General features: G+C 42.8%; 1 protein-coding gene across 1 annotated transcript in view; it reads right to left on the minus strand.

Moving 5' to 3' along the window:
- The window catches only part of LOC102852125 (chromosome unknown open reading frame, human C16orf70), a 26,480-nt gene extending 14,180 nt beyond the window's left edge, over nucleotides 1-12,300 (minus strand). Inside the window, exons 1-3 of the mRNA XM_006878706.1 lie at nucleotides 12,088-12,300; nucleotides 8,773-8,855; nucleotides 2,353-2,436 (exon numbers count right to left, since the gene is read on the minus strand). Of these exons, the coding sequence (XP_006878768.1) occupies nucleotides 2,353-2,436; nucleotides 8,773-8,855; nucleotides 12,088-12,151 (231 nt within the window). The 5' untranslated portion in view covers nucleotides 12,152-12,300. The remainder of the gene's footprint in view (nucleotides 1-2,352; nucleotides 2,437-8,772; nucleotides 8,856-12,087) is intronic.
- Between the last annotated feature and the right edge of the window lie 553 nt (nucleotides 12,301-12,853).

Genomic DNA, 12,853 nt, shown 5'->3' on the forward strand with positions numbered 1-12,853 from the left:
TGATTGTGCTTGGCCGTACATGTTCATATCCTTGAAGATGTATCATGGGGGTGTTGCAACCTAGAAGACACAAATTTGACTAACAAGTTTTAAGTCAATGTTTGAATTTTTGTTCATTCTGTTATCCTAAGTGCTCTTCACTTATTTTTCTATGCCCATCAACAGAACTCAAGTTATCTCCATTTTTAGTGGTTGTTCACTATCCAATAATACCATATAGTTAAGAATATAATGTCAGAAAAATCACTTAGCTTCTTTTTCCCTCAGTTGCCTCACAGGTAAATTGGAAATGTTCCTGCTCACCTGGCTTACTAAGATAAAATAGGAAATGTATGATGTAAAGCACGCAGTCATGTGCCCACCAAGTGTTCACTAAACACCTGCTGGGGTTTTGGTAGTATAGTCTGCAGGGATTTATGCTGTCAACCAAACACTGTGCCTCTTTGGTTATCTGAATCCATGACAAAAAGATGGGTAATCAATCTCTTCTTGCACAAGTACAGCTTTGGAAATCTGCTGGTGGGGCAGCTGTGAGTTGGTTCTGACTCAAAGGGAGTGAGACAGTGAGAACCTTCTGCTACTGTCCTCATCAGGCTGCCATTCTGTGTGTGGGTTGCCTAACCAGCCTCTTTTGTTGTCTTTTTGGGCAGTTACTTCCAGTATTTTATTACACAAAGTTCTGCAATGTACTTTACCTGTTAACATTACCTGTCTTCCAATCTATTTAAGCTTGTTTTCTAAAGTAAGTCTACTGAGTAACAGCAAATGGCCACCTGTAAAGGCATTTCTGTGCTACCATACTGTTGTTTTTATGTATCATTGAATCAGAACCAAATTATAGCTGACCTTCCAGTGGGTTTTCAGAGGCTGTAAATCACCTGGGAGGAGACTGGTCATCTTTTTCTCTTACAGCAGCTGGTGGATTTGAACCATGTGCCTTTGGGTTGGCAGTGTAATTCATTAGCACTAGGCCACCAGACCCTCAGACTGTTGCTAGTCAACTTAGACTCACAGTGCTTTTATGTACAACAGCTCAATCCTACCCTATCCTCAATCTCCTCTGTGCTTAACTTTCCCCAAATCTGTGATTAAATCACACTGAGAGGCATTTTCTACCCTTTCCCAGTATGAAACTTCTAGCCAGTACAGAGAAGATCATTGAGTCCATAAGGAGAAGCTAAGAATGGAGTTGTAAGGGCTAAGGATATTTATACCGGACTCCTTCTTAAATGGCAGCTCTCCTTCTATGTACAGATTCTTTCCATGTTTTACATTCTCTTCAGAAACTGACTGCTGATGAGACGATACCTGGGTGGTACCGCAGTCTTTGGGATAAGGCTATTCTATAACCTAACCAAAGTGATTGCTCACACATGCCACTACCTAGAGCCTACAGTCAACCTTGTGACTCTTGAGTCTAGTGTCCTATGACTAACCTGTGAGACACAGGCATTTGTAAACAGGGTATATTAAAAACATCCTGGACGGAAACATGTGCTGGCAAATTGCCCTGAATGCCAATTAAGACAAGCCTATTTAAAAAAAAAAGAAGAAGAAAAAAGAAGACAAGCCTACACATCAGGAAGCTGTTTGTTTACATTTCTGCAAGTAGGTTAAAGCTCAACCCTGGGGGTGCTAACTCCCAGGGCCCAACATTTTAAGGACAGTTCTCATTTTCTATCTTTCCAGGTCAGAATATGTGACAAAAAATGAAATAAAGCAAAATACCCAGGCCTGATTAATGTCATTTGGTATTCTGATGTTACAGTCACTTTCAGTAGTTGTTTCAACACTTAGTGACCCCTATTCTTAGCCCCTCTCGTTTTCTCAATCAATATAAAAGCACATTCTCTTCAAAGCACATTCTCAAAATGACCAAAACACTTTCCCCTCAATTTTTGGAATCTAGACCTAACTCCTTCCCAATCTCTTTGAAGCTATTCTATCCCTTTCCACTTTCAGCTCAACAACATCCCTATTTCAGGGGGACATTCACAGCTTTAGTCCTCTGCATTGTGTTGTTAGGTGCCATCAAATTGGTTCATGGTGTCCTATGACCCTTGCCCTATCCTGCACTATCGTCATGATTTTTGCCTTGCTCCAGCCCACTGTAGTAGACACTGTGTTAATTGATCTTGTTGAGGGTCTTCCTCTCCTTCACGGACCCTCTACTTTTTCCAGCATGATGTCTCTCTAGTTCTTCTTGAAAATATGCTTGAAGTAAGTAAGGCTGCCCATGAGAAACTTTGCATTGTGGTGGTCGCAACACCAAAAAGGTTCACATCCATGTTAATTTGCTACAGAAAGACTCTTTCAACCTGACATGAAATGTCAGTTGTTATTTATAGTTACCTTAAGTCTCTGATTGAAAGCATCAAACAGTAGTTTGATCCCGTCCTGAGTCAGGTTAAGGATGAGGTCATGGCTTAGAGGAGACTGCAAAACAAAAGACAGAAATAAAATACATATAAACAAGTAATTTATTCCCAAAATATCTACTGAGAAGTTTTACAACGTAAATACAGCTAGGCGGTTTTCCCCTGGTCTATATCTCTCTGCAGACTAAGGAATCCCACCTGGGAACTCCCTTAATAAAGCTGCTTTAGCTTGCTTTCTTTCTCTGGTCCCTTCCTTGGGTTCTTGGCCTTACATTAAGTGTGAAGACCTAGCATGCTGGTGCCAAAACCTGGGAGAGGAGTTGGTGTGATGCTCCCCTGCTCCCTTTTGGGGGAGAGTAAGGCACCCTTCACTCTCTCTCTTGAACCTACCAGTTCACATAGTGTCAAGATGTTGAACAGTAACATGACAGAAATGGTCCCCTTTCTCTCCTCTTCTTCTGTTTTACATGTGTCTGCTGACTGAATGCTTTGAGTGCTTGTAAAGAGGCTCCATGGCTGGCGCTACTCTGAAGCCATGGAGTTTGAATGGGTCCCCACCTGCAGTTCTGTGGTGTTGTCATACAGCTTACTGGTGATCTGGGGGATCCCATAGGGACCCAAACCAGGCCTGGGCTTGATATAGGCACACCTATTGCTAAGATACACTTTTATCCCGTGAGGGGCACGGCCAGAAGGATGCCTGCATGGACTGAGGGGACAGACACTCTGTTGTCTATTTCCATCCATTTTGTGTTTATGTCTGGTCATCACTTTTCCTGAACTCTTCATTCTTCCTGTCCACTGCTACCTCTATTCTGGAAGGATCATTGTTGGGAGTTATCTGGCTTGCCATCGAGAACTCTTTGCCCCTATTCTTCTGATTTCTGCCTCTCTACTCTCAGACTCCTTTTCTGACTTCTCTCTCTCCTTCAGAAAGCCCCTTTTGCCCATAAAATTTCCCAGGCACTGATCAGAACAGTGCCCAGGCATTTTGCCTCCAGACATTTTGAACTCCTCTGGGATTCAGGTTTGTCTGCACTGGACTCCTATCTATGCATATATCCAATATTTCCAAAAATCACAGGCCTGCGTTAGAAGCCCACCCAAGTACCAGGCGCTTCCAGGCTACTGATTGCGATAGGGGACGCCCACACCACCTCTTTGCCTTTCCCAGAATCTGAGGCTTCTGGTCTTCAGAGGGCGCTATGAAATCTTGGCTGCCCCCACCCACGGACCTGAACATCATGGATGGCCAAATGTCTAAACCCCTAAGGGACTGTCCCTTGGGATGCCCCCTCTTGAATCTTTCAAATCTGGACCTGACTGAAGACCTCCACCCCAACAGACTAATCTTTTACTGTAACCAAGTACTGCTGCAATACCAACAAGATAATAATTCTCTATAGCCTGAAAATGGAACTTTCCATTTCAATACCCTTGAGATCTTGACAATTTCTGCCAACAGACTCAAAGATGACCAGATGTCCCTCACCTAAAAGTCTAGACCAGACAGCTGGAGGCACCCCACGAGATGCCATCCTCATCAAGTGGTGTGCACCCAAATCTCTTAAACAGTGCTAAGACAGACCTTACACAGTCATCCTAACTACCCCCACAGCAGTTAAGGTCATGGGTAAACCCCATTAACATCACCTTTCCCAGGTCAAACATGCCCTTCTCACTGAGCAGACCTCCTACGCCTCTCAAATGGTGAGCCCCCTACTCTTCACCTCACTTTGATCCCAAGCCTTAAGTAGCTCTTCATATTGTTACTAATCGCTCCCTGACTTTTTAAAATTCTTACTTCACAGGATAAAAGAAATGACCAACTTGAACCACCTGCTGTGAGATCCATATTCTCCCATGGCTACTAGTCCTGGGCCATTGCAATCCAGCCTCGGAGCTTCGCCCCTGTTCAGCAGGAAGTAGCTAGAAAAGATACATCGCCCTTTTTCTCACTAAAGAGGCTGGGATGTCAGGCCCAGACCAACATCAAAAGAGGAGAATGAAGGATTCAAAGAATATCCCACCTTGCTAAACCACAATGGAATGCCCTCCCTTCCCTTCCTAAAAGACCTTTATCAAAATAACCTTCCCCAATTCACCTTAGGGCGTGGTTATCTTCTGGGCTGTCTCTCTCTCCAGACCAAGGAATCCTGCCTGGAAGCCCCCTTAATAAAGCTGCTTTAGCTTTAAAAAAAAAACAAACCACAACTAAGAGGAAAGATCTGAGAATGCAAGCAGCCCCCCTCCACTCCCAACAAACAAGGACTGGAAACCAGGAGAAAAGAATGTGCACTCAATGTGCAATGTTCTCTACTTCCATCATATAGCTGCTGCTTTACAATACTGACTGAAAAGTATGTTTTCCCTTCCAAGTTGTGACTAATGCTACATGGCAGAATGGGCCAAAATTATATGCGCATACAAGTTATTGTCTTTTGAGGCCCCAAGGTCCACACACATGGTATAGGTTGGTTTACAAACTTACCTAGCAGTTAGTAAGGAATGCAGGCCACATGCAAGGGCCTAACCTAGGCTCTAAACTCAGGAGATGGTGCTTGCTTCATTAGCTGAATCTCCATTTCACATGCAGGTTATTTGTGCCTTTACAGAGAAGACATTTTATTCCTGACTCGGAGAAGACATTTTATTCCTGACTCGGCCAGATTTCAATCTTATTGTATATGGAATGAGATGCCATGCTTTATTCTTCCTCTCTGCCCTACCTAGACCCCATTTCACTATAACCTTCTTTCAGGAAGCCCAAGTCTAAGATCTTAAAATGTTGTTATATATCACCCAGTCAGATGGACTGACTCAGTGGGGTCATGGGGGTGGGTGTGTGATGGAGACAATGACGTTGGCTCAGGATAGACCAGAGTTCAGAGATATTGTACACAGGGTCACTATGAGTCCCAAGTGACTGGACGGTAGGTACTTAACAACAACAACAACAACAACCACTATCACCCAGTCAGAAGTGACTCTAGCTGACCTGATGGGTTTGCAAAGGCAGTAAATCGCATGAGAGGAGATTGCTCATCTTTTCCCCCAGGAGCAGCTGGTGGATGAGAACTGTATGTCTTTGGGATGGCAGTGCAGCTCCTCATCTCTAAGCCACCAGAGTTCCTTAAGATCTTTGGCATCATATTCTTATATTTTGCCCCTCCATAAACCCTAGAGGGAGGGAGATTTAGCATAGAACAAGTGGTCTTGAGCCCCAGTGATCTTAGGTGACTTTGAAAACGTTGCTAAGGTCTGGTTTCTTGAAGAGAATCTTTTCCTCCCAGAGATGATAGGTGAAAAAGCATCAAATCAAGACCAAGTACCAAACATTCTTTCCTCTTGTCTCTGCCCAACCAACCCACCTCTGGTTCAATCTAACCAACTCAAGGACTCAATGTCTAAAGATGTTCCAGAGTCATGAACCAAGCTGTTCAGCAGCAGCAGCAGCAGCAAAACCACCATTTAAGACTAAACCCTTTCATAGTTTTTTTGTTGTACAACAGCCCTGAAACCTGCTCTATCTTGTGCCAACTTACTGTATCTGATACACCTACCCTCCTTAGCCCAGTCACTGTATCAATCCATCTCATTGATGGTCTCCCTCTCTTTCTCTGTCCCTTTACCCTTCCATGTATGATGAATAGTTGATTAGATATTTAATAAATTAACCACATTAATCAAAAGATATTAATGCTATAAAACAAAGGTCTATCTATAGATTATATGAAAAAATCAGTATTACATGTAAATCTTCACTTAAATAAGAAAAACCAGCAAAAAAGAAAACCATTCATGTACATTAAAACTGGTACATAGCTTCTTAGAGTTTAGGTAAGTTTCTTTATAGACTATTTCCCAAGTTGGAGAGAATGAATGACAGAGACATAGACGGGGTCAGAATGTCAAGAAGCCAACTTGAGTGCTACTGTGAGCCTCACTGCAGAAATTCCCTAGATGTTTCTGAGAACAACTTAAAATATCTGTTTCCCTTTATCCTCCTGATCTTTATAAGGCCCAAGTAGCACCATCGTTATCTGGCAAAAACTAAAAGTATGAAATCTCCAGTAGGTCTGCTTGAATGTCTAAAACCATTAGGTCTCAATAAGATAATGGATCAATGAACACTGACCTTAGTCATTTATTCTCAACTCAGAATATTTCCATTTCTGAGAGAGCCAGTCCACTGGAGGTAAGCAAGCAGGATGATGTGACATTTAGGGTTTTTTGATAAGAGGAAGGATGCTGGGAAGGATCAGGCGTTTCTTCTACTCTCTCAAGATCTGATTCTTTTTGCCCTGGTATTGTTACAATTTAAAGTATAACTAAGCAATTTTCAAAAGCAAGCAAATCACCCTTATAAACAAAGTCTTATTAATATTTCCTATCTCTACAACAAAAATATACATGTCCTATGTATATGCCTATAGGTGTATGTCTGAGTAGCTCTTCCAGGAACCCAGCACTGTGCTGCCTTCCACATGGCACAGTTCAACAAAGTCTTCTGCAGCTAGCTGTTAGTATCTTTTCCCTTTAAGAAAGAAGGGACTTAGCCAATATGCACATTTACTTTCCAAAGAGTGATTTATCTAGAGACAAGAAAGTAGTTCTGAAATTTTTAAGGGGGATAAACAGTTGTGGTACTTGATTGAAAACAATGGGAAAGGAAATGAAGAGTGCATGAGAAAACAACAGAGTTCACATTTAAGAAGCATCACATTATCCTGTGCCAATCGGTTCCAATTCGATGGTACACAAGGAAGAAGCATCACATTAGAGCTCTAAGTTAATCTCTTCTTGATTATTACTAAAATATTATAGTATAAGAAAACGCAAACCCATGAACAAGAATTAACTAGGTGGCAAGATGCTTGGCTCCATCCTCATTTTGCAAAAAGATATTCAGATAAATAATTTGTTACAAGTCACGAAGAGAATATGTTCCAAAATCTGGACTCAAAACCCATGTTTTCCAACTAATTCTAGTTGCTTAGATGCTATTGGAGAAAACTAGCTTCATGTAACTCTGTTTATACCCAGGGAAGTTCTGATGGAACTGTCTGTAGGGAAGTGTGCTACAAATCTAAAGGTAGCACCTTTCTGGTGGTTTGAATCTACCAGCATTCCAAGAGAGGAAGATTATCTCTTCCCCTGTGATTAATAGCCTCTCAAAAATTCACCAGGGGGAATAAACTCCAAACCGAAAGCTCATGAGGGCAATGAATTTTGGGTAAGTTTGTACCCAAGTATAGGAATGATAGTCAATGAGACAAAAGATAACCTCAAGACATATGTAAAAAGGCTTAACTGTCACTCTGCTCTAAGCAAAATTGAGACTGCTCCATTAAAATCTTAACCATCTACAACATGCTTCATGTAAAAAAAAAATCCTTGAATTTTCTTTAGAATCTGACGAATCTGAAACTAGATGGAGTAAACAGAACTGAAATTATCAAACTACTAGTCAAAGCGTCTTGGAAAACACATCAAGGACATCCTATAGCCATTGAAGCTCAAAACCATTCCAAGAAGTGTGATATACATGACATAGGACACAAAAAGATGCTCTACAAGGTAGTACATGATTTGTCATGATCTGTGTGGCAACACTCCAGATTCCAAAAGTTTAGTGGAGGAGAGTCTATTCTTTCAGAGATAAGAACCTAAAGTCTAACAGTCAATAAAAAAGGTTTTTAAGACACAACTGAAAGAAAAAATTCTGATGTTTACAGAAAACGTCATCTGTGAGTACACACACATTGTAATCTGGAGGTCAGTGCCACAACTGAGCAACACACTGAATGGAAACTATTATAAATCAGAGGGAGTGAGGGAGAGAGTAAAAGAATATGTAAATTAATTGGGTATAAATAGCTTGCAATTTCCAAATACTGTATCTTTCTCAGTGGGGAGATCTTCTGACATAGTCTGCTAAAAGACAGGTGAGCATATTCTACTATTCAAATCTAGATGCTCTCTACAAGCTAAAGCTATGCAGTGCAACAATCCGGAACATAAATCTAAATATCGAGAAGGCAAAAACAACCATGTTAACACAAAAGTAAAAGGCTAGGGCCCTAGAAGACCAGAAACAGCCCAGAGACAACCTCCCAATAAAAGTCCTTGTCTAAGCGCTACTAGCTAAATTGAACACAGATTTTTTTTAAAAAATTCTATCTTAGTTATCATTGTTCCTCCAAACATGACAGCAATGGATTATCACAACTGAAAGTTTCAGAATTAAAAAAATGTGCCTGGCAAATGACCAGTGCTACAGATTTTCTGGTTCAATCACACTGACCTGACAATTCCTTCAGTGAGCCTCTTCCAGAGGATCACTACTGGAGGTAAAGGGATATTTTTGGTGAACAAGTCCCCTGTAACTCACCTGCTCACTGTAGAGAACCTGAACATTTTTGATGATGCGACAGTGCTTCTGAAGAATGGCTACTGCTTGAGCCAGAGGCATTCCTGAAACAAAACAAGGTTATCTGTGTGGTTACTTGGGCCATCTACTTCCTGGTATTTATCAGTGCACAAGGAATTGCTGCAATGATGGCTGGGGTGGGAACCACTGATACCTATACATATAAAACACAAACACGGTACCATCATCTAAAGGCCCTGCATGTTCTTTTCCAGCTCGATCTTATTCTTTCCAGTGCTCACCCTCCAGTCCTCCTCTCCAACCCCCATTATATTTCTAGCACATGACAAGCTCTTCCCTATCTAAGGTCTTTGCACTAAATCTGGCCTTGATGAAATGTTCTTACCATTGGTGTCTCTTCATCCTTCAGCCAGAAGGCTCATTTTTCTGACCGTTTTACCTGATGAAGCTTCTCCTGTCTGTAATCTCTCCTAAAAATTTACTGTTTACTGCCATCCTCTAAGTACTCAATCCCTGTGCTTGGCACAACAAAATGATCTACATCTGTTGAATACTGAACAAGTAAGACAAAACAAGTAGAGCATGCAGGTCCTGTACATGGTCCCTCTGAGAACTTACTCTATTGTCTTCATCTACACTACTCTCTTGCTTTCTAACATTACCACAGTGCTGTATTTCTTCTGCCTATCCCTCTAAAAACCACCTAGTTTCCAGTTCATTCTTTAATCCATTTTCTGTATATATATCTGTAAGCAAATAAAAGATTACTTCCAACATCTATTCACTTATTCAAGGTACAGAAACTTTTAAATTCTTCTTCCTTCCCCATCTTACCAAATATAGTCTCTAAATTGCTCTTTCTAAACCTATACCTACAACAGACTTTACTAAGACATATTCTCTTTTACTCAATCCAGAGATTTCTCAAGAGTCCTAAACAGTTACTATCTCACAGAAGTGAGACTCTGGAAAACCTGTATTTTCTTTTTCTGTTGAAATATCATGTTCTAGCTATAATATCAATTTGCTTAAATTCCCTGTACACATCTCTAGCTTTCCCACTAGGTTTTTTTTTGGTTGTTTGTATGTTTTGTTTTGTTTTTTTCAAAAACTTGATGAAAAGTCTTATGTTTATGAAACCCTTCTGCTGGTGGGGTCCTCTTGGTGCTTACTGCCCACCATGGGTTGACAGGAACCTTAAAGTCCCAGGTATTAAAGAAAACCAAACACAAACCAAACACTCCACCATGGTTAAGTCTCCCCCACCTTTTTGTTGTTCTGTGCTCTCGAATCGGATCTGACTGATACAGAAGATTGCCCCTCCTTCTCCAGAGGAGCATCTGGTGGATTTGAACCATGAGCCTTCAGGATTGCAGCCCAGCTTTTTGCCACTAGCCCACCAGAGCTGCCAGTCCTCTCTCTCTTAAACATCACACGTTTCCTGACCTCTGCTTGATGATAAAATAAAACTCTTCTGTAATCTTTTCTCTCATCAGACTATGCTATGTGTCACAGTCAACCCAACAACAGTTAGACTAAGTTCTTTAAGATAAAACCATTTCTTTTCAAATTTTAATATGTGTAAACAGAATCCAAAGAGGCTTTCAAGCTTCCCTTTCCCTGTGTTGCTGGCATCTCTCTAATCTCCCAATAGTACACAAAGGGCAGGAAGGCAGCCAAGAAGATGGATGTAGTTGAACATTGTGACGCCGGGCAGTTAGTGGCAAGGGTCAAATACAGCTGCATTTGCACAGATCATGAAAAAGAAATTTTGAGACGCTGAGTCCACTCTTTGTTCATCTATCTGTATGTCATACTTTTCAGAGTTACTTCACCTGGCAAACAGAGAGAACATTCGCTTTAGATGTCTGTAAAGACAGGAGGTGAGTACTGCCTGGTTTTCTAACTGAAGAACGATTCCTGGAAACTAAGTCAGGAGTGGGAGTTAAGGTTTCAAAACAAAACTGTGTGCTTCCACCCAATTTTCTGGAAACCCTGGTCTCAACTGTATCCAAGTCACTATTTTTGGCCAAGGAACTCTGAATGTTTATACCACAGTGAAATCCACAACTTAGTCATACCATCAAGCACAGTTTGAAGTTATGTTTGTGGCTTCTGACCTGCCCTGTGAGGTCCAGCCATGGGCAGAAGCTGCTAAAGGGAGGAAATGAATGATGTTAACTAGAAGCCAAACAGCATCAATGTGATTAATAGGCCTGGAAGCAAAGGTATTTCCAGCTTCTCATCTAAGCTAAGTGCTCTACAAGAAGTTGGTATATTGTCTACACTAGCTAAAATTTTGGGAGAAATTCTGTAGGAGTCGTTAAATTTTGCAAGGACCTGGCTAAGACCTCCTGGATGAAATCACCTTCTAAAACCCACAAAGGTATGTCCATGGAGTATCGATAAGGTATCAGTAGCAGTATGCACCACTTCTATAAGGACAAGTCTTCTGGGTTCAAATATGAATTATATGCACATAGCGCAATAGTACACAGAATGTTCAGTTGAGCAGCCTAACACTGAAGTGACAGTTCAGGCCTGAACAAATAGCACACATGTTCCTACCCTCTTCCCCGAAGCCAGGACATCCAAATAAACACACCCCAGGGTTAATGAGTGCCAACAGTCTTGTACACATGGGTAGTGACGTTGGTGCTGGGGAGGGGTGAAGGAAGAAAGCTGGGTCAACAACTCAGAAAAAGAAAAAAGACAAAACTAGTCAAAGCTTGTTTCTTGCCACCATCTGAACCTTTAACGCTCAAGCCTGGCATTTTAAAAGGACTACACGGGTTCACACATCAAAGACGAAGAAGGCAGAAAATTTTTTAACAAAAACCCTCCCACTGCGTAGACGGATCCCCATGGGTAGGTGATGATGGGTTCAGAGCCCAGGCTGCCCCTTCTGAAGCGAGACAACCTAAATCCAAAAGAGCAGGCGCCAGAGGGTTCTCAGCTTTTATATACTCTGTAGGTAAGGATAAAGTAGTAAGAGTACCTACGCCCAAGGTTTTCTGGACATAATTACGATCTAGAGTGACCAGAATCGAGTTTGGGGCGTGTCAGCGTGTTGTTATTCTTGCTCGGGTCCCACCGTCCAGGGAGCAGCTCTGCGAGAGCCCCAAGCGGAGCGATCAGGGCCCAGGTTGGAGCAAATGACCGGCGCTCGGGTACCTGGTTTCCGAAAGCCCAAGGAGTCGGGTGGACGGAAGCTGCAAGGTGCAGGCACGTACCAGGCAGAAATCAGAGCGCGGAAGGGATCGGGGGGAGGCAAGGCCCCGGGAATGGGGTTCTACAGGAAGACCCCACACTCACCCAGTGTGAATTCCCATTGCTCGTTCCCCAGAGAGCGCTCCGGCACCACCTCCAGATCCAGCATTGGCTCGGCTCGCCGGGCCGGGGCGGCCTCCCTGCGGCAACGCAGACAGAACCGGAGCTGAGAAGACAAAGCAGCGGCTAACCTGCCACCCCCGCCGGCCCCTTTCTTTTTCCCTCCGGCCGGCGGCGGCTGTGACGGCACCAGCCCAACAACACAACACACCTGACCTCAGTTCACCTCACCGGCGACAGCCGCGGAAGCACGGGTGGCGGCGGCAGGAGCAACTGCCCCAAAACTGGCGTACAGGGCCGTAAAGTGTGACAGAGGCGGGGCGAAGGATGGCATGGGACCGCGGGGGCGGAGCCTTATGGTGGAGTCGCGCGTGCGCAAATCACCTATCAGGTGGCTTTGACAGTCGTTGCAAAGGCTGAAGGAGATAGCATTGAACCACCCGGAGGGCAAGGATCTCTAAGAACTTAGCGTCCCAAACTCCATGAATCTCATATCTGTACAACACACACACACACACGTCTACACAAGTATGTGTGCTGACCACGTAACGTATCACACAGTGACACAACACCCACTTGCCATCTACATGCGTGTCCCACTTGCACCCATTGATCACGAAAGGCGAATGCCCAGGCCCACTGTTTATTTTTCTTTTTCGATAATTATATTTTATTAATTTTCATAAACATTTACAGAGATTTTGGGCTTCCACTCATTCATTGTTGCACTATTCTCTCTACCCTCCTCCCA

Source organism: Elephantulus edwardii, unplaced genomic scaffold, assembly GCF_000299155.1.
Source record: "Elephantulus edwardii isolate Elephantulus edwardi_28Jun2011 unplaced genomic scaffold, EleEdw1.0 scaffold00001, whole genome shotgun sequence".
Classification (NCBI taxonomy): Eukaryota; Metazoa; Chordata; class Mammalia; order Macroscelidea; family Macroscelididae; genus Elephantulus; species Elephantulus edwardii.